This window comes from Mesoplodon bidens, assembly GCF_964165515.1.
Source record: "Mesoplodon bidens genome assembly, contig: HAP1_SCAFFOLD_211, whole genome shotgun sequence".
NCBI lineage: Eukaryota > Metazoa > Chordata > Mammalia > Artiodactyla > Ziphiidae > Mesoplodon > Mesoplodon bidens.
This window is the reverse complement of record NW_027672297.1, coordinates 47,698-69,483: the sequence shown is the minus strand read 5'-3', so window position 1 is coordinate 69,483 and position 21,786 is coordinate 47,698. Positions and strand designations below refer to the sequence as shown.

Sequence of the window (21,786 nt, the reverse complement as noted above, 5' to 3'; positions counted from 1 at the left end):
AACTCTTCTGCTATTTCCCTCGGTACAAATTTTCTGTCACTGCCTTAACAGCCTCTGCTAAGGCCGTATCATGGGAAACTTGTGGCTCTACAGCTCTTAATACTAGGCTCTGATACAATTTCTCTACTAGAGACTTTTATCTTTTTTAAATTTATTTATTTATTTATTTATTTATTGTGGTACGCGGGCCTCGCACTGTTGTGGCCTCTCCCATTGCGGAGCACAGGCTCCGGACGCGCAGGCTCGGCGGCCGTGGCTCACGGGCCCAGCCGCTCCGCGGCATGTGGGATCTTCCCGGACCGGGGCACGAACCCGTGTCCCCTGCATCGGCAGGCGGTCTCTCAACCACTGCGCCACCAGGGAAGCCCTATCTTTTTTTAAAATTGACTTTTTGAATTCAGCTTCCCAGGAAAGATGCGTTTAGAGGTTGGAGGGTCCCTGTGAGACAGAGCAGGTACTGCACCTCCCATTGCACGTTCTGAGGACGCTCAACCACAAGGTGAACTGCTCTTCCACAGCATCTTCCCTTGAACTTTTCACTGACATGCTCCTAGTCATATGACTTGCATTCAGTTGAGTAGCTTTTCACTACTTTTCTAAGTTCCATCTGGCTGCTAGGGTCAAAGGAGATACTTTTGCCACCTAGAAAATTTAGTATATGAAGAGGATTCCTGTAGGATTTTGCAGTCCCCTTCCCTAGGTGATGCCCCTTCTTTTGAGAATCAGGAAATGACTCTTATCTGTCTACTTGCCCTCCTTCACTTACCCTGTCATTTATAACCTTGCAACCAAGTGATGAGTAAAGACAACGATCATAGAGCTCTCTCAGGTTAATACTGCCACAGCTACATTCCCACTTGGTGCAATTTTAAGATTTGGACGTTTGGAAATGTGAGATCCTTTCCCAAATCTTTGGCTCACTCATTCTGTTATTCTCACCCCTTAAAAGGATGCAACCCATTTCCAGGATCATGATTTCCCTTTTTTTTTTTTTTTTTCATGTTTTTTTAAAGCTAATATTGTGTGTCCTTACGTTATGGGCCACCTTGGATCCTTTATGGAAACATGTGAACATATATTAAAAAATAAAAAAGTAAAATATGGCCCTACAGCCACACCGGGATTTCATTGCCCTGAGAGAGGAGTTGGGGTGCATCAGTGACTTCCACGAAGCCTATACTTTCAAACAGGCTCCGGGCCAGCCAGTTTCCGGCTTAAGCAAGGAGAATGTTCCAGCGGTAACCAACAAGGAGAACCTGGTGACGCCGGTCTCGACTGCATTCCTGGAGCCGACCCTGGGGAGCGACGGCTCTGCGGTCACGTTCGGGAAAACCCAAGAGGATCCCAAACCATTTTGCGTGGGCAGTGCCCCACCGAGTGTGGACGTCACCCCCACCTACACCAAAGACGGAGCTGACGAGGCAGGATCAACCGATGGCAAAGTTCTGAACCCGAAGCCATCTAAGCTGGCAAAGAGAATCGCAAACTCCGCTGGTTACGTGGGTGACCGGTTCAAGTGTGTCGCTACCGGACTGTACGCAGACTCCCGTCAGCTCAGCCGGGAGGAGCGGGCATTGCAGGTGAGCCCCCACCACCTGAATTTCAGGAGCCTGACCAGTTGTCAGGTTTTTTTAATGTGTGAAGAGGAGGGGGCCGGGGGTATGATAGGGCAGGACACTGGGCTGATTTGGTTAATGAAGCTTAGGATAATTTAAATGTTTGAAATGTGTCCAGTAAGGGGACGTAAGTGGATACTTTAAGTTATTCTGTAGATTTTAAGCGAACTCCACTCGAATGCTGATAACGGAAGTTTTAATTATTGCGAAGGATGTCTAAAAGACTGCATGACATTTACCTATCAATCGCTTTGATTTCTCTGCCGTTACTGTACGTTAACAAATATACCTAAAAGCGCTGCTTAGAATGCCTTACGTGATACTTGGTGGAGGTGTGTAGCGGCCGCATGTCTGTGAGATTCGTGCAATTTTTTTTTCCACCCAAAAAACAAACAAACAAACAAAACAAAAACACAAACCTTGCTTAATGGGATAGAGTATGTATTTAACTTGCTAGTGAATGATAGATGTTGTATAGGAATTTCCTTAAGATATTTTACTTTTAATTAAAACACAAATAAAGCCAAATTGTTTTGCAATGTTAAGAAAAAAATTGGTTTATGCTTATAAAAATGGCTGAAGTTATCTAAATGATCCATTGAGTGCCCATTTTAATTACATAGATGGAAGGATTACAAGAGGACAGTATTTTATGTCTACCCGCTGCTTACTGTGAGGTCAATTCTTCAAATTTTTATTACTAGAATCTTCCATAAACCTTTTGAGTTAAATTTCATTTCCAAATATACAAAGGGAAGTTTGTGGGCCATGGTCGTCTTTATTCACTGTGCATTTGTTTTCTTTTCTGTTGTGTTTTTGTTTCGCTTTCTTTGCGTTGTGTTTTTGTTTTGTTTTATTTACCTTCGAAAGAGAATGTCTGTCTGTATGCCACAGTGTATGTATGGCTATATATACACACCACATATATCTCTACATACGTATGGCTTTACGAATAAAGAGTGTGTGACTAGTTACACATAGACACTCTTACATTTTTATCGTTCAATTTTAAAATATCTCAGTTGTATCATAAATTGTGGTTGGTTTTGGGCAAACTTTTCTTTGAAGATACTTTCCTTTAAGGTAAGGGCAGTGAAATAGCTTTGGTGGTAAGGTGTGTCTTTTTTCCATCTCCGTTCTCTTTGTAGCGTGCAGTGATGCGCTTCTCAGAGTTGGAGATGAAAGAGCGAGAAGGTGGCCACCCCACGACCAAAGACTCCGAGGTGCGCAAATTCAGCCCCGCTGACTGGGAAAGGCTGAAAGGAAGTCAGGACAAAAAGCCAAAGTCGGTCACCCCGGAGGAGGCCATTGCCGACCAGAACGACAGTGAGAGATGTAAGTGAACCCAGGCGGCTCGCGTGTGGTACCACGTCGGTGGGAACGGGGCGGTTCCGCTCCCAGTGCCGAGGGAGGTGAGAGGAAGCAGTACGCTTCCGACGGCCCAGCGTCTGGGTGCTGGCTGTTCGGAGAACGGGCTGCTCTGGCCACCCTTCCCAGCTGTGGATTGCAAGGCTGGTTGTCCTTTTGAGCGTTGCGGCATCCAGGAGTGAAGCACCTATGAAATGCTGTTCCCTGGCACGCGTCTCCTTTTTCCGGAGCAATGCTAGTCCTGTAGTTAGTAATAGTCTGATACAGTAGAGCAGAGGAATGGCAGTGCAGGACCTCCGGCGTAGCAGGTATGTGTTCTGTTGTGTAGCAGGTACGGACACGGGTTTTTGGTAGCAGTGGGATGACACTTGCAGCCAGAGCCAGACCCTCCAGAGTGACAGTCTCCTGTGGGAGGGAGTGGAGAGTACTCGGATTCTCCCTCCAAAGGCAGAGGTTTCGTTCACGTGCGATGAGGGCTGATGAAGGCCCCAGAGAGATGAGCATCATTGTGTTCTGTGGAGGCTCGTTTGCAGTCAGGAGGAGCTGACACCACGCTCCCAGGCCGTGGGACCAACGAGGCCGTTCTTCCCACCAGACGGCTGTGTTCTGTTCTGGAGGCCGAACTGGAGAGAAAGCTCGTGTTGGCCTCGAGTCACACTCTGCGGTCCCCTCGGCTGCTCCCCCACTGGGCTTGACTTCGGGCTTGGCCCTCGAGACTTCCTGGGCGAATGAGATGCGTTGGCAGCAAGTGGAGGTCTTTCTCCCGCTTTCTTCAGTGTGCGTGCTTGTGGCCTGCAGCCTGCTCCGGACCCCAGAAACCTCACCGGTGATGGTGAGTGAGGGCACCTCGGTGAACGTCGAGGACAGGGTGGGCGTGCAATCCTCCTGAGACGGGACAGTCGGGGGTGGTGGGCACGTTTGGGAGGCCCAGGCCCTTGGACCCAGTCGTAGGGTCGGCGTTGGCCCGCACGCTTAGGTCGTGGGTGCCTGATGCAGTTCGGGAAAATTGTGGTCGGCAACAGCGTGTGCTTCTCTCTGCTGCTTGGAGCACTGCCCTCCCCCAGCTCATCTTTGGGGTCAGACAAAGGCCTGTGGCCAGGGTTCTGGGTAAGCCACACCGGGACCGGTGTGTCCCACGTGGCTCCCGTAGAAGGGGATTTCTGGGGCTAGTCAGTGGCGGCCTTACCCGAGGGATGGGGCTCTTGATGTGCCTGGAGTAGACGATTCCGAGCTCCTCCCCCTCGGGATTGGAATGAAAAACGGAGGGTCCAGGCCACCCTGGAGTGAAGCAGCAAGAAGGCCTCCCTCCTTGCCTGTGCTCACAGCTGACACGCAGCCCTTACCCTCCTGAGTGGCCTCATAACTCAGCTCCTGGGGAAGTTTCTCAGAGAGATGTGGTAAAAGTGGGCAAGGCCAAGTTCACGGGGATGCACTTTTCTGAGGAGGGAATCTGCCTGTTGCGGGTGGATGGTGAGGGAGGCTGGAGGAAGGGAGCGGGCAGTTAACCGGCCTCGAGTCTTCTCGCCCTTTTCTCCAGCAACGTGGCCAAACCCAGGGTGGCCGCTGCCCTTCATGTCTCAGTGGCCTCACCCACCCTTCTTCCCAGAGACGTTAGTGTGCGTCCTTCCCAGTCTTTCCTGCTGAGCGTGGAGACGAGAACTCGGTGTGGCTGATGGGGAGCAGGGCCTGAGCCCCAGATGATTCCGAAAGCCCCCTCCCCCCACCGCCTGCCTCCAATCTCAGACTGACCGACGGGTCTCTTCCTGGAGCACCCGGGACGTGGCCCAGTGAGCCATGAATCGCCACCATGGGAGGGCAGGAGAAGGGTTGGGGAAGGTGAGGGGCTCCGTTTGAAAGGTTGGGGCAATGGAGGTGGGTTCCCCACCCACCCTCTGTCTTGTAGAGACGTGGGGTTTGTAAATAGCTGGTCAGGAAAGGTCACCTGAAGGGGCCACTGTTCTTACTGCAGCCTCCACGTCCAAGGCCCAGCAGGTGTTCATTCCATTCAGCTGGATATGAACGGGCCTTCTTGTTCTTGGGCCATCACGTCTTCAGCTGATATGGGCTCAGGTCCTTCTCATGGGTGTCGGTGTGGCCGAGAGCCGAGCTGTGAGCACATGGGAGCTGGGGCGGGGATTTGGGGCGGGCATGGGTCCCAGAGAGGGTCCAGGACGCCTTCAAGATGCCTTCCCCCTTCTGAGGCAGCCCCTACCCATGGAGGGCCCAGGAGCTTCTAAGGTGGTGGGTGCTGTTTGCACGGCCCTGGTTGTCCTGGCGCGGGTGCATCTTGTTGCTAGGGGTTGTTTAAAAAAAGGAATTAACTTGAAAACACAGTGGCCGAGATACTCATTTATTCTTTATGATCACATGGGTGGCTGAGTGAAATTTTTATTTTGGAAGTTCACCAAATGAGTTTGGAGGTTCCTCAGACTTGGAAGTTCATCACTAGGAACCCTCAGTGGCATTTGAAGATGGGGCGGGGCAAGGAGGCATTGGTCCCTTCCTTCTCAAACTTGGAGTAACCATCTCCCTTGCGAACCACTTGGCTGGGACAGGCCTAGGTCCTGCTCAGTGGCAGTGCCTGGCCAGGAGCTGGAGGAAGGCTCAGTCAAGGGGCTTCATGAAACTTCTTTGCTCAGGGAACTTCTCTTCCAGCTGAGCACCTGCACGTTTGTAAACTACTTTGGAACAGAGATCCCCTGCACTCCTTCTGTAGCGGGTGTAACTTTGAACAAGGTTAGCCCTGACTGGAGGTGCTATTACAGTTAAGCTACAGAGAAGGGGATTTTAATCCTGGGGAGCCTTGCAGCGACTCAGAACCCTCTCACCTTGTTTAGGCCTCACTGGGCATGGCTCAACAGTGGTGAGGGTGCTTTGTTGCCACAGTGACTTGTAAATGTTGCTGTGGTGATGCTTCTGTGAGGTGATGCTATGGTACAACCATAATGAATTTGGGATATATGTGCTGTGAGTCATAAGACCATGCTGCAGGGACCACGTTCACATCTTGCTTAGACTGGGTGACCAAGGGCACATGGCTTCCCACTTTTAGAAGGGCCAAAAGTAGCAATGATGGCAAAGCCTGATGGTTAGGATCCCCGTGCACCTATTTATCTCCCCATCTCTTTTGCCCTCAAGGGTCATCCTCCTGTGGGTCGTGGTTAGAACAGTCTTTGAGAAGCCCCAAGTGACACGGAGCCTCTACCCCATAGCTGGTGGCCATGGGCATCTTGGGCAGTCGGGGTGGGTGTCCTTCAGGGTTATTACTGGCCTGGGTAAGGTCACACTAGCGTAAGGTCTTGGGGGGCCTTAGCTGAGGGGAATTGAGATCTTTGCCCTAAAAGGCTCTGGGGTTGGGGGAAGGGTGGATGGACCTAGTTTGGAAAAAGAAACTTTCAACTTGGACATGGGGGTTCTTAAGGTAGCCCTTCCATCCCTCCATGGATCCCCTCCCACGGAGCTTTTAGGGAAGGCTGATTGGACCAGAGAAGTCCAATGGTGTAACCAGCAGGGCTCACCTCTTAAAATTTCCTACATTTCAGGCCTGAGATTCAGGCTGGTCTGAAAGTCTTGGCATCTTTTGGTTAAAGGGATTTTTCCAGCCTTTCTCTGTGCTGAGCCCGGCCCGTGATTATGAAGCCCACCCTGGAGGGAGGCTAGCAGTAACATTCCCACTTTTTTTTTTTTTTTGCGGTATGCGGGCCTCTCACTGTTGTGGCCTCTCCCGTTGCGGAGCACAGGCTCCGGACGCGCAGGCCCAGCGGCCATGGCTCACGGGCCCAGCCGCTCCGCGGCATGTGGGATCTTCCCAGACCGGGGCACGAACCCGTGTCCCCTGCATCGGCAGGCGGACTCTCAACCACTGCGCCACCAAGGAAACCCAACATTCCCACTTTACAAGTGAAGGGGGCCGAGTTGTAAAGCGGCGCCATTCCTGCCCGAGTGTTTAAGAGGGTCACAGAGCAGCCCAAGTGAGAGTTGCAGCACGCCGTCTTCACCGGGCCTGCGGTAGCCTGGGCTGCATCACCCGTAAGCACAGGCCAGGAGTTTGGGGTTTCTCCTGCTGCCATGGCAGGAGACCCTCGCGGTTGGGGTGATTCCACCATTCCGGCAAGACTAGATGGGGATCTCTCCCACCTTGGGATACCCTTGGAGAAAAGCTAAGTGTGTTCCACCCTTGAGAACACAGGTCAGGCTAGCCCAGGCCAGGGTGAGGTTCATCCCCACAACTGGCTGCCATTAAATGCTGGGAATGCCCCCAAGAGAGGCTGATCAGGGGACCAGCCTGCTGAGCAGAAGTGGGAGTGATACTTGAAGTGGTCTAGGGAGAGGAGGAGGAATGCGAGCAGCATGTGAGGGGTGTGTCCATGATTTCATCTAGAAAAACGGGCTGTGGGAGCTTAGCTCAGGTGTTAACGAAATACGAAACTCATACACCCACCCCCACCCCCGGCCGGTGATGGACACAGGGTCATCTTCGGGGAACTCTTTAACAGCACAGTGATCATTATGGAATTATTTGTGTGTTAGAAACAATGTGACTAGCAAAGCAGTTGAACTGTTTCTTTGGCTAGAGCAAAAGTGAGGAGTGATGTTAGGCTGGGGTGATTGGAGGAAAAGCCCCAAGTGGATGCTAGATTGAGCAGAGGGGCAGGAGCAACACAGGCGGAGCTGAGGTGTGAGTACTTCAGCCCTGCCCGCCGCACCCCCCCACACCACCCCCACGAAGGGGGTTGGAGTCTTGTCTTTGAAATGTCCTTAGATGCTTGTTGCCTGGGAAGGAAGGCGTGGAGACGTGCCAGGTGGGTGACTGGTGTCACTGTGGGCCTTCTTCCTAGACAGGAAATAGGAGCAGCCCCTCGATGGCAGTGAAATGCTTTCCCCCACGGGTGTGGAAAGAGGACAGACGGACTTGTAGCAATCTGGTTGAGTTCTTTGAAATTGCCCTTGACCCTTGTGTGTGCACCAGGAAGCCTTTCCTTTCCCTTTGCCAGGCTCCTCTTGCCTTGGTCTCCCCAGCTTCCCAGCCTCCCACCATTCTTTCCCTACCCTTTTTCTTCACCCTCGCCCCTGCTGACCCAAGTGAACATTGGTGCTATGTCTGTGTAGATGGCAGTTGGGGGCTATTTGGTCTCTTGATGACATCAGCCTTTTTTGTTGACTAGCAGCTGTTTCCATAGTCATTTGTAGCTCTGCCCTGATTGGTTGGATCTTACTGTGAGGTCACTCACCCCCCCTTGTAGCTCTGCCCTGATTGGTTGGATCTTACTGTGAGGTCACTCACCCCCCCTTTAAAAGTAAGCCACCTTGGAGAGTTAAGCAGTTAGGGAGTGATCTCACATGCCTATAGACGGATGGTGTAGATGCCTCACCTTGACCCTTGAAGGATGGATTGTGAGTGGGCTACGCGCCTCATTTTCTGCTTTCTTTGCTGGTTGTGTTCAGCTGTCCTTCCTTTGGGACGTCTTTCTGAGGGTTTTGTGCTTCCGGCGTGTGAGGCCCCTGGTCTCCAAAGTGGGGGGGTCTGTTGGTAGCAGATTGCCTTGGGCGTGGGGGTCCTGCCTGCTCCTGGTGACCTTTGTTCCCTCCTTTCCGGGTTGTCTCCCCTCCCCTAGGGGAGTGGTATGATGGAAGCAAACCTGACCGCTTTGAAGCCCCAGAAGACAGTGATCTTCCTGAGGACATGGACACGGAGCCCCCCAGAGAGTCCCCCGCCGACCAGGCGGCCCCGGACGCGTCACGCAGCCCCACCCTCCGGCTGAACAGAAAGCGCAAGGTGTCTGGCAATAGGAACCACACTGAGACCACTGTGCTCCCGGAGGACTCTCTGCTGAAAGCCAAGCGGAGACGGGTCTCCAAAGGTGAGCTCGGTTTGGCTTCGGGCCCGCAGGGCACCCTACGGAAGTCCTGGAGCGGAGCAGTGGAAAGTTCCAGTCCCACCCTGGATCCCTGGGGGGAGCCACTCACACCTCCCCACCCCCCACCCCCATCCCACCCCCCACCCCCCCAAAGCCAGGTGGCGGGGCTGGAGCCCAAAGGTGGCCAAAGGCAAATAGACCCCCTCCCGAGACTTGGTGACAAGTTCCAGCCAACACAGTGACCACACCCCTCCCCTCCCCCACCCCTGTTAGTGATGTGTAAGACAGTTTGTTCCCCGCACCACCACCCCCGCCCCGGGGGGCTTCTTCTTTAATTTGTAGTTATTTCTCCATTAGCTGACTGGCCTGAGAGGGAAATGACAAACAGTTCCTCTAACCACTTAGAAGAGCCACATTATAGTGAGCTGACCAACCTGAGGTGTGCATTGAATTAACAGGGCTCCATCCCAGAAAGCAGCGCCGCTTGCTGCACCTTAGAGAACGTCGGGAGCAGAGAGCAAACCTGGCCGGCAGGGCAGGAAGGAAGTGACCCAGGCGGTTCAGCCTGCGGTCACCCCCCAGGGCAATAGCATCTCCGAAGAGAAACCTGGCAGGAAAAGGGCAGAGGCCAAAAGCAACAGCAGCTGGTTGGAGGAGTCCCTTAAATGCAGTGACAATGAACAAGGTATGCACGGGGCGGGGGGCGCTCCTGGAGGGTGGATCACCCGCCCTCTGTGGGAAACGGCCCTGGAGGGGACCTGAGCGCCATCCAAGTTGACAAGAGTAGCGTGTGGCGAGCGGGGAGTTTTCTTCCTGAGGTCCTTTCAGCCTGCACACTTCCTTATGGAATGGACAGTGAGGCGGGAGCTCGACTTCCTGGGCTGCTCCTCATCACCCAGCCCGCGGCTGGGCAGGAAGGGAAGTCTTGGGTGACCCCGGGCGCTTGTCAGTGCCCTCATTCCAGCCTCAGGCTGTCCCCAGTCGCCCTGTCCCGAGCACCCAGGCCCCCCACGGGTGGGGACGGGAGCGCACGAAGGGCTGGCTTCTGCCCTCTCTTGCGGCCCTTTGAAGCGACTTACCATTTGGCGTTTCGTGGGTTAGCCTATTTGCCGGTTGAATGTGGGATGATTAACATATTAGCGCTTTGAAAACATAATTGGTATATCTTTAAAAACTGAAGCTGCTCCAACGATCAGTGCTAACAATGGGCTTTTCTTTCCTCACCGGCTACAACTGTGTAACGCCCGCTGCTTCTCCCCCTGACAGATGTGCTGTGCATGGACGAAGAAATGGATTGGCAGCCTTCGCCCCTGCCGCAGAAATACACCGACAACAGCGAGAAACCATCCGGGAAGCGACCGTGCAAAACCAAGCATTTGATCCCTCAGGAGCCCAGGCGGGGCTTGCCGCTGCCAGGGGACTCCTAGGTGGACAATGCGGATGGCAAGGTACCTCTTGCCCCTGGCTCTCCCCCGCCCCCCGGGCCCGTGCAGGCACATCCCGCCTGCCTGCTTCTCTGCTTCTGGGGACAAAGCTTTCCTTTTCCTGAACCCCTCCCCCCAAAACGTCCCTGCCCCTTCCTAGGGGACGTGTCTCCTGGGTGGTGGTGAAGTTTCCAGCTAGTAAAAATGCAACCCCTTCCTCGCGCCCCGCCTCCCCCAGACTGAGAGGAGGAAAAGTGCTTTCCTCCACTCAGGTTTGTAACTCAGGGAGGAGGCGAACCAGGCGGGTGGAGGAAGGACAGCCTGAAATGTGTGCGCTGCCTGGTTTCGTGATAGGTGACCGTCCGGAGATTTTGAAAGCGGCCTGAGCCCAGTTCCGGCTATGATCTTTCGCCGGCCAAGCAGGACCAGAAGCCCTTGGACTGTTTGCAGCAATTGTTACCAGCTTCCCAGGCCTCGCAGCTGACATGGTCAAGCTCCCCTCCAGAGACCACCCAGTCCCGCCCGATGCCACCGGAAGCGCGGAGACTTATTGTCAATAAGAACGCGGGCGAGACCCTCCTACAGCAGGCCTCCCGGCTTGGCTACGAGGTGAGCATCCTTGTGGGTGCCCCGGATCAGGATCCACCGGCTGCTGCTCCTTGGGTGGGGGACACACTGGCTGGGGATGGGGGGCGGGTCTCAGAGCCCAGCCCCCTCCACGTGGCGGGCTGGGCTGTGTCCCAGCAGGGTGTTTGCGTTGGCTCCCGCTCACACTGCGGGCTCTTTGGTGGCTTGTTCAGTCGTGGTGTGAAAAGAAAGGCAGGCCTCTCTGATGTTCCGTTCCCGTTCAGGCAGGTAGGCTGCTTCGGCCAGTCTGGCTCACTTATCTCTGATATAAAATCTGACCTAACCCAGGGCTTGGCGACCAGGGGAATTTTAATGAGCCCTTTTGGATTCTGAATAGCAAGAAGGAGAGTAGGAGAGTAGTTATTAGCTCTACTAACTTGTGCTGTTTGGGGCAGAGTGATGCCCCTGTGGGGTAGCGGGTGGGAAGTGTCTGTGCAGAGTAGGGGTGGGAGTGGGGCAGACCTGAGCAGTCTCTTTCTGAGAGGGCACGGGAGCCGAGGGCTGATGGGCGGGGAGCAGGGCTTGAGCCTTGCACAAAACTCCCTGTCCACACTGCTGTATCCCAACCCAGCACGGCTGATGACAGTGATGGCCTCTATTGCTAGAGCAACATAGAAAGATAGCTGATATCTGCCTAAGCCCGTGTGATCTGTAGTAACTCCTTTCACCCTTTTAACATGTTCACTTGGGAGTAACGCGTACTAGCCCACTCTCGGATGAGGAAACTGAGCCTCAGAGGGGTTAGCTGATACTCGTACAGGTAGCAATCCAGCAGTGCTCCACAGCCCACCACGCTCCTCAGCAAGACTGGCTCACACTGGAATTGCCCTTTTTACAGTTCAAAACCTCTGTGAGACAGATGACTCTCCATGCCCTGTGCAGTTCCCCCACCATACTTGTCAGTAGCAATTGTGATGTAATAGCCCACAGGGCAAAGGCATTTTTCTGTGCTGGCATCAGCCCTCTGGGAGTTGAATGGTGACAGTAAAACGCGGTTCAGCAGGCTGAGCGTGGAGGTGTGGCTGAGCACTGGGGTGGCAGGACCCAGGCTGGCCCGGAGCCCTGGCGCCCACACCCTCAGCCAGCTCTGTGCCCCTGTCCCCCGTCTCCCGTCGTGTCCCCCCACCCCGGTCCATAGTGCCGTGAGCCCTTGGAAGTGTGCCTGCCTTGGCCTTAAGGCATGACTGTGGGTGGGAAGTTGGAAGCACTAGGGCTATGCTTAGTTTGGGGTGTTTTGTTGTTGTTGTTGTGGGTTGAATGTGCTGTTGTTTATATCTGCACGTCTCTTGGAGACCTCTCCATTAGCTAGAGAGCACTTTCTGGTAGTTAGCGCAGTTACTTGCAGGTGAAGTCCAAGGAGCACCCAGTTGGTTTCCCAAGAGCTGAGAGCGGGCGCCTAGGAGGACAGAGCAGATGTTGCACATAGTGTTGAGCTAGAGACCCCCCGTGGTTGAGAAGATAGTCTCCTTGCTTCCAGCAAACGCTGGAGGTGGGGGGGAGACCCCTAACCCCAACTTTTGGGTTAGGGTTGAGAAAGTAGACTCCCGCTTCCAGCAAATGCTGGAGATGGGGGGGCGGGGTGCTGCTGCACCCGCCGTGGAGGGCGGGGCTCCGAGCCCCACCTGTGAACTTGGCATCATTTCCAGCAGCCTCCCTTTGGGACCAGAGACGTCAAAAGACCCTCGTTGGTCCTCTAAGACAGTTTCCATTTTGGTTTGGTGGCTCTGAGGCCTGGACCAAGGGGCACTTGATCCATCCTTTTTTAGGCTACCTGGCCTTTGATTGCACAGGAAGCCTTGGGAATGTTTACGGTCGGATTTGTTTTTTTCTTCAAATGTAAATTTCAATATGTAGATTCCACACATCACCAGTGTTGATGCTGAACATTGTGACAAGTAGATGAACGCTTTCAACTTTGAATCCAACTTTCTGGGATTTCTCTGGGCAGAATTTTAAATGTTGGGATGATGGCCCAGTTGGGAGATGTGGCAGCTTCAACCTTTTCAAATTGAAGGACAGTTTGCTTAAGCAGATAAGGGTGTGGTTTGGGAGGGTTTTCCTGAAGTTTTGTCTTCAGCATTCTTGGTTATTTTCTTCTGCTTAGCCAAAGATACCATGTGCAGTATAAAGGCTGTCTGAGCTTTATGTCATGATAATGTGGTTCTGGAAGTTTAGAAACACACTCTGGCTTCAGATCCGCGTTAAATAGATCACTTGCGTGGCCAAAGACCTCAAACCTTTCCCTCCTGGGAAAAAGGCTTCTATTTCTTAGGCTAAAACGCTAGTGTGCAACCACATGCTTGTGCCTTTAGCGGTGATGGTTAAATTTTCTATGAATTGAATAAGTCATGTTTTTTAAAAAGTTAATGAGGCATTTAATTAACTCACAACGTCGGGCTTATGGCCTTTATGGTTACATTTTGCGGGTAGTGGCATTCGGCTTATAGCCGCTGAACAGAGAGCTGTCCGACAAAAGCAGTTTGACTTTGCTCTGGAATGGCTGGGCTGCCCTTCAGACACTCCCGTTTATTTCTAGCGGAGAAAATAAACCAAGGAATGTGTTGCGTCGACAGACTCGCCCCGCCTCTTCACCTTTCAGTTAGAGAAAGTGCTGGTGGCGACGGTTGCCATCCATTTAGAGGCCATCACCCTCTTAGCTAGGAGAGTGTAGTTAGCCCACTTGACCCCCAACAGAGAAGGCCTGTGGGGTGCTCGTCACAGCTGGATTGCATCCCTCTAACTGGGGCCCTCTTGGGCCTTTTGAATCTTCCCAGCTGACCAGGTACCAAAGACCTGAGTTTTAGGTCTAGTACTTCATGTTAACTGAACTTGGGGTTTAATATTTCTGGGCCTCAGTTTCCAAGTGTTGAATGAGGATAGTACTACCTTCCTTTCCTGGTAGCTCCTGGGTTCCTGTGGGTGACAGAAGACGTCCTCATCTGGGGAATGAGAAGCACTGTGTAAACAGTGGGATCAACGTGGTTGAGTTAGGACAGCCCGTGGCAAAAAGTCTGACCTGGCCGTGGGGCTACTGCTGCCTTTGCTGCCATCTTCCAGGAGAAGAGAGTTGACTTACCCACCAGCTTGGACGGCCTTTCATTTCTAGGTACCCTTGAATCTGCCCTAGTAGTGATGAAGGTTTCCAGGTGAAGGCCATGATTGTCACAGCAAATAAACCCTGGGTTGAGTAAATTGATGTGTGCACAGCAGTTGGTGGCGTTCAGACCTGATCCCAGAGCCACGTGACAGGGCCTCTCCGTGGCTGGCGCACACAACTCATTAGCTTGCAGCCGTCCACTCAAGTCTGGCTAGTGAGGGCCTGCTAAAAGAGCAGCAGCTTCATGCGGTATCCTGGATACCAGGGCTCGGGGCAGGTGGCCTGGGAGCCCAGAGGATTGTGGGCTTTCTGGCAGGTTGGGATGTAAACGGAGAAACGCATTCGTGGGCGTGCCTTTTCTCTTCCTCCTCTTGTTTTGGAAGGGAGCTGCTGCAGTGACCTGAAGTAACAGGGCACCGATGGCCAGGTTTACCAGCATGCCCCATTAGGTTCACGTGGTAAGCAAATGGAACATTCTAGTTTGCTCCCAAGTGAGTGGTCACCTTTGATTGGCGTGTCCTCCAAAGGGCATAAAAGGTTTTACAGAACCCATCTCGCACTTATGGGCGGCTAGAATGACCCCCGTTTTAGGTTTAACAGATGAGTTACCTGAGAGATGTCACAAGGAGGCCTGTTCTGACCCCATCCCATCCCCCCTTACCCAGCAGACCATGTGTTGGGCCACATGCACGTTCTGCCTACTCCCAGCTCTCAGAACCTGACAGCTCTCTGCTGGGCACGACTTACCCAGTATAAACAGTATAACGTGTTTTCTGTTGGCAAATGCTTTCGATGTGTCTGAAAACTTTCTTAAGGTAATAAAACTTTGAATAAGTTCCTGCTCTGCTTACTGGGAGTGGTTCATATTAATATTTTAACAAGCCAAAGAAATAAGGTTAATAACAGTGATTCTAATGCACAGTGTTGACACAGAACATCTCCGGGGGCGGGGGTGAACATTTTATTTGATTCTTGAAATGTGGAGGTTGCAGCCTGTGGTGTATCAGGTTTCTGTCATTAACTTGGGGCAGAATCAGTCTAAAATTTTCATATTTACTCGAGAGGGTGGAGTGAGGCAAAATAGAGGGTGGGGTTATTGGAGGCATTTTGTGTCATTCCTCGAGAATGGAGGGAGAGAGCTTCTCTTTAACTCTACTTAACATACAGACAAGAGCATCTGAGGCCCAGGTTCTGATTTGGGGTCTTAACAGGGGGCGCGAGGATGTAGCTGACCTGGGTGTCCCTGCTTCTCTAAGCTGGGGAATGTTCTCCGGCTGATTGAAGCTCTCTTTAAGTGTTGGTCATCCATACTTTTATCTAAACTTGTGTTATCGTCCACTGCCACTGACTGAACAGACCCATCAAGTGAGAATGGTCTGTGCTTGGCAATGTGTCATCTAAGATGTTAGCAGCCGTGACACCTCTGTACTGGTCACTTCGGCCCCTGGGCTGAGGGCTTTCATCGCTATCCGAATGCATCCTCTCAGCAGCCCTGTGGAAGCTTGGAGAAGTTCAAGGGTAACTTGCCCATGGCCAGGCCACTGGTGCAGCAGAGCCTTAGACAACACTGTCTGCATCTCCAAGCCCTTCTCACACACTCTCATGCCCCACCAGGATGCCTGCCACCTCCCCGCGCCATGGTGGGCTTTTGGCCCCAAGGATGTATGCCTTTGAAAGTGGGCACGGCCAAGCTATGGGGATGTCACCCTTACAAGTTTCACTGTATGGTTGTCTGATGGTATCTCCTCTCCTCTCCTCTCCTCTCCCCGTAGGAAGTGGTCTTGTACTGCCTGGAGAACAAGATTTGTGATGTGAACCACCGCGACAACACGGGTTACTGTGCCCTGCACGAGGCTTGTGCAAGAGGTTGGCTCAACATCATACGACACCTCCTTGAATATGGTGCCGATGTCAACTGCAGTGCCCAGGATGGAACCGGGTCAGTGGCGGTGTTGCTCTTGGTGTGGCCCTGCTGGGGCATAGGCAGTGGTTCTCAGGGTGTGCGGGGAACCCCAGAAGGAAAGATGGAGAGTGAGTGCCATGTAAGCACACTGGTGGCGGAGTCCTCTAGAATGGAATCGGACAGATCTTTCTGGCAAATTTACATAGAACTTTAAAACTCTGTGACACTCTTATGGACAGAAGTCCCTGAAAATGTTGAGCCTGCATGAATAATCAGGGGTGTTCTCTTTTAAGACCCTGGACTCTCCACCAGCGTCTGTTGAATCTCACTCTTGAACATATATGTGAGTTGAAAGTTGCAGGAGTACAGACAGGTCCAGTGGCAACTGGCTTGATAGGACCTGCCGTGTCCACCCACATCCCCGGGCCTGACCCCCACTCTGTCCTTGACCTCGGTTTATTGGCCAGAGGCCCAGGTGTGAGTCAGCCCAAGCATCTTCCTGGTTGGACCTGGGATGCCACCACGAGGCAGGGCACTGGGGCTTTCCTGACAGTCATAAAATGAGCAAAACCGTAAGGTATTTGGTGGTTCATGGTTTCCAAATAGCATCCTTTCTGGATGGGACTGCGGACAGTGTTCCTGACCCCAGTGGACACGGACAGGAGGACTCTGTATCCTCCTGAGAACTCGCCCTGCCTGTCGACTGCTTCTGGGCGAGAGGGTTGATCACTCATCTCCAAATTGGTTTCAGGAGAGGTTCCACTTTGCCCCTAGTTTCTTTTACAAACTGCACTTTTTGGGTTTTGTTTGTAATGGTATAACAATGGCTTGTCGTATCTGCTTCCGTGATGCTGGGGTTCTTCCCCCCACCCCGCCGTATGTTACCTTCATACAGTCTGTCACTATTTAAGTTCATTGGAAACGTTTTCATCGTGGCCTGAGTTCCTCCTTGGGCCATGCATTAAGAGAGATTTGCATTGAAGAATGAGGCCTGAGATGGTCCCTTCACCTGTCCCGTAAAGGGTTATGTGTTGAAATAACAGAGTAATTTGTCGCAGCGACCGTACACTCACCTCCTCGGTGAAATAGCGCGCCTATGAGGCTTGGCCGCACACGCTCGATTTTGCCCCGTGTCCTTAGAAGCAAGCGTCGCGTGCACAGGTGTAATCCTCCGCACCTCTCCTAGGCCTCTCCACGATGCTGTCAAGAATGATCATCTCGAAATTGTCCGCTTGCTCCTCTCCTACGGTGCTGATGCTACCCTGGCTACGTACTCAGGTAGAACCATCAAGAAAGTGAACCACAGCGAACTTCTGGAGAAGTTCTTAACAGGTACGGCAGAGGTCAAGACACGGTCTTGTTCAAGCATCTAGACGGTGACTTCACAGCCTTTCACCTGCGTTCCCCCTACCCCCACCCCCCGTTTACTCTAAGTGACCCTTTACCGGGAAAAGCGGCCCAATGTTAGTCTGTCAAAGAAGAGATACATACTTTGAGTTTTGCAAGGTGGGGGGCTGGAAAACTCTTAGCTAGCCAGGCTAGCTTTTGTTTGGCAGGCTGGGGCGGTGAGGCGGGCAGTCCCTCAGGAAGGCGGGTGGACGCGTGGGGAGGTTTCAGTCAGATACCTGGAGGCGTGTGCAGTGGGACTTGTCAGGAGGTGACACCAGCCCCAGCGTGAGATGTTCCCGAACTCCAGCAGCATTTGCCTCTTACCAGCAGGTGTTATCTTGTTTCTCTTTCTCTCTCTCTCTCTCCCCCTCTCTCTGCAGACTGTTTAAATAACCTGCAGGCTCCTGACGACGGTAGCCCCGGTTGCTCTTCGGAGTTCTCTGGCAGCTGTGTGTGTGGTGAGCAGCCTTGTTCGTTTCAGCTGGGCTTGTGGGGGTGGGGGTGGGGGTGATGCTGTGAGCAGGACTTGCTTGGGAAAGAATTTTTCCAGGGTCCTTTTTGGAGAACAGCTGGAATCTTGCTCCAGCTTACTGACCTCTCTCTTGTTTGCCGCCCCCCCCCCCCGGTTAGAACCAGATGATGAAAGTGGTTACGATGTTTTAGCAAATCCCCCACGACCGGAGGACCAGGATGACAGCAACGAGGCCTATGGTGACCTATTGGAGTTTGAATTTTCCGAAGACCCCGTTTTGTCGTGTTATAACGTCCAGGTGTCCGTCGCTCAGGGGTGAGCGTGGCCAGCATGTGGTCGAGAGCCAGCCCAGCTGTTCTGTGGGGTGGCAGGAGTTAGAAATCCCCTTCAGCAGATGAGGGTGGCTGGGTTGGGGGGTGAGTGAATCCCTCACCAAGTGTCCACCGACCTCACATAATGCAGTGGAACTTTTCCAGAAAAGTTTGTGGGGTGGGAGGGCTCCCCAGCCAACTGCCCTCATTGGAACACACCCCTAGAGCCCAAAGGACACGGGAGTCAGCGACTGCAATTGCACAGTTTCAGTCAGTAAACTCTTGGGGAAGGGATCCACCCCAAACGGCTACCATAGGGGCCGTCCAAGGCGCGTGAGGTCCACGGGACGATACTGATGTGTACCGTCTTCTCGTATAAGATTAGAGAAAGCCGTATGTGGCACCTGGGATCTTATGTTTCTTCAGATTTGCTTAGATCGAGTCTTGTCCCCACAGTCGGGCCACTGTGCCCCATGACCAACCCTTTGGAGTGAACACATCAGGAGACCTTGCTCTGCTGTGTGTTGACCCCGGTGCTTAAGGAGTAGCATCCTCCTTGGACTCTGAGGCTGGGAACGTGTCTGCCTTTGTGGTGACATTCTATTCGGGATAGAGATGATAAAGCGTGGCAGGGTATCAGGAAGGATTGTACCACCTCCCTTCTCGAAAAAGCCTCACTCCCGGCAGCATTGAGGGGCGGGTTGGAGGTGTGGGAGAGGCAAGGAAAGCCAGGTGACCTCGAGTGTTTCTCATGCTCTCTCCGTGAGGGCCGGAGGAGAGGAGAGGTCAAAGAGGTGTTTGCCATCTCCCTTGGGTTGGCATACAGACTGGTTTTCCCCAGTGACTAGAACGGGGTGCACTTACTTGGAGAGGGGTGACCTGAGTTGTGGCCAGAGCCAAGGCAGCACTGGGGTGGCCTGCAACGAGGCTCGTTCAGGGGCGCTGCTCCTGCTTTTGTCTAAGTTGGCTGATCCGCCCTAGGTGGTCTCTTAACACATGCACATGAGTCCAGAGTTCCCCCGCTAGAAGTAGATCTTCCGGGCTTCCCTGGTGGCACAGTGGTTAAGAATCCGCCTGCCAGTTCAGGGGACACAGGTTCGAGCCCTGGTCCGGGAAGATCCCACATGCCACGGAGCAACTAAGCCCGTGCGCCACAGCTACTGAGCCTGCACTCTAGAGCCCGTGAGCCACAACTAGAGAAAGCCCGTGCGCAGCAACAGGCCTAACGCAGCCAAAAATAAATAAATAAATAAAATTAAAGAAAAAAAGAAGAAGAAGTAGATCTTCTGAGGACAGTGAGAAGTGGGGTGGGGGTGGGGTAATCAAAGTGGAAGGAGCAGGCCCTTTCACCGCCAGGAGACGGGTAGTTCATAGTTGGGAGCGCCTCTAATTTTGCCGGAAACTCAAACCACTGTCCTTTCTCTGGTGTAGGCGTCGTAACTGGCTGTTGCTCTCAGACCTGCTCAAGAAACTGCAAATGTCCTCCTGCATATTCCGCTGCAATTTCCCAAATGTGGAAATTGTCACCATCGCAGAGGCCGAGTTCTGCTGGCAAGTGTCAGCAAGTCTCTTATTCTGTTGCCCCAAAGACCTGGAGTCCTTTAATCCGGAAAGTAAGGAGCTCTTAGATCTGGTGGAGTTCACGAACGAGCTTCAGACTCTCCTGGGCTCATCCGTGGAGTGGATCCTCCCCAGAGACCTGGACTCAGACGACGACTGGTGAGCTCGCCGGGGCCCGCCGTGTACAGTGTTTCATGGTGTTAATCCTTGTGCATATGTGTCCTAATACGACTATTTCTGTAAAGAAAGGACACTATGAGACACGACTCCAGTCAGAAGGACTTCAAAACATGTTTTTTTCTTTTTAAAATTTTAAGTCAGTTTTTATGAAGTTGTTAATAAAGTTTCTTTACTTTTCAGTGTACACATGCTTTGGAATATGTTTGTTTTTACTCGGAACAATTGTTTCTTTTCTTTTTTAAGGAGAAAAAAAAAAGGCAAAGGAGCTCCACACTTTGACTTAATTTCATACAAAGCTCCGACGACAGAGGCCATAACTGTTGAGAGTTGCTTTTGGGGCAAATCAAACCAGTAAAATTTTAAACTCTTTCTCCATATTAAAGGGATTGAATAAATTGGCCACTTTGGTGCACCTGTGTCCTGCGAATTGTCCAATTGGAGATGGAGGTTTAGAAAGTGAGTTTCAGTCTTGTTTAAGTCTCTTCCCATCAGACTGGTCTCGTGATTTCCTACACACCATGTTACTTCCTGTCTACCTTTCCTTGGTGTTGTTCATGCCTGGATTGTCTCCTGTACCTGCTCAAACCTTGGTCCATTCTCATTTGTACCATGGAAGTTTGTCATGCCGGATACTGTCAGAACTAATTTTACTTAAGTTTGCGTTAAGGTGCAAAGCACACGTTTTGTATATTTTCTGTTTTTTGTGTTTGTCTATATTTTATGGTTTCGCTTCAAGAAATATTATGGGAAGGGAAATAGCAAGATGTAAAGAGCAAAAAAGTCATCATTCTCTTTCAATTGTTAGAACATCTATCTGAAATCATAATTATGATGCACTGTGGTATGTGTTAAAATAGGAAATACATGTAACGTCCCGTAGGAGCAGCAAACTCAGTGGTGTTGGTGAGGGTGTGTCATGGAAGTAATCACAAAGCAGGTGACTGTTGGTTGGGGTCCTGAAACATTAGTGTGCCTTCCCTGTGTCCAGTAGTGGTCTGGAGGGGTCAGGAAGCCTGCCTTTGAATTTGAGGGAACAGAGGGTTTGAGGTCCGCTCTCTTCTATTGCTCTAGTACACTGCACAGCAGCAGTATACTGGGTTTATAGTTGACGTTTAAATCGCTGATTGATCATTAAGATTGGGATGTATCTTTGGAAATGAAAATAGGAAGAATCGTATGCTTTTTCTTTTTTTTCCTATATCTGAAAAGGTATGTAGTACTTTGCTGAGTGGTTGGGAATCAAGTTTGCAGTATTCAGTGTATTCAGTTTTAGTATCTAAGTAGAATTAAACTGTTGCTGTAAACTGGAATAGCACTTTGTTACTGACAAGTTTTAGAATGCATCTGTTTGTCAATTACCTGTTTGGGAAGATTGTAGTTAATGATTTTGAGAATGTGGCTATAAACTTCCAACTGACTCAAGAAAAGCAAATAAGTCAAGATTGACAAATGTATAGGCTCTTCATCTTATTGTGTGTGTGGGTTTTTTTTTTCCTTTTAGTTATTTGTCAAGGTATAAAGAATTCTATCACACTTAAGACAAGTTAAGTAAACTTCACGGGGTGTATTCTGTCATGGCATGGAGCCGATCCCATGGCCTAGATCTTAAAGGTGATTTTATGTTTAAACTTTCATGAAAACATATGTGATTGAAACACATTAATATATTGATACAGAGGGCAGTTAATTTTTGTCTTTTTTTTGTGTGTGTGTGGTACTGTTGTGGCCTCTCCCATTGCGGAGCACAGGCTCTGGACGCACAGGCTCAGCGGCCATGGCTCACGGGCCTAGCCGCTCCGCGGCATGTGGGATCTTCCCGGACCGGGGCACGAACCCATGTCCCCTGCATTGGCAGGCGGACTCTCAACCACTGCGCCACCAGGGAAGCCCTAATTTTTGTCTTTTGATACATGTGAGCGCAGCTTTCATTTTGCTGAAAGAATGTGACCAGTTTTCAGTTTGCGATTCTACCATTTAGTAA

At 51.8% G+C, this 21,786-nt stretch overlaps 1 protein-coding gene across 1 annotated transcript; it reads left to right on the top strand.

Moving 5' to 3' along the window:
• Positions 1-1,015: 1,015 nt before the first annotated feature.
• On the top strand, positions 1,016-21,414 carry LOC308610382 (BCL-6 corepressor-like; the record flags this gene model as incomplete). The annotated part of the gene is made up of 10 exons (XM_081259538.1): positions 1,016-1,580; positions 2,765-2,951; positions 8,600-8,845; positions 10,772-10,875; positions 15,763-15,929; positions 17,080-17,225; positions 17,663-17,740; positions 17,913-18,069; positions 19,497-19,622; positions 21,408-21,414. Exons 1-10 carry the CDS (start codon positions 1,101-1,103, stop codon positions 21,412-21,414), a joined length of 1,698 nt encoding a protein of 565 aa, XP_081115664.1. The 5' UTR covers positions 1,016-1,100.
• Positions 21,415-21,786: the final 372 nt, after the last annotated feature.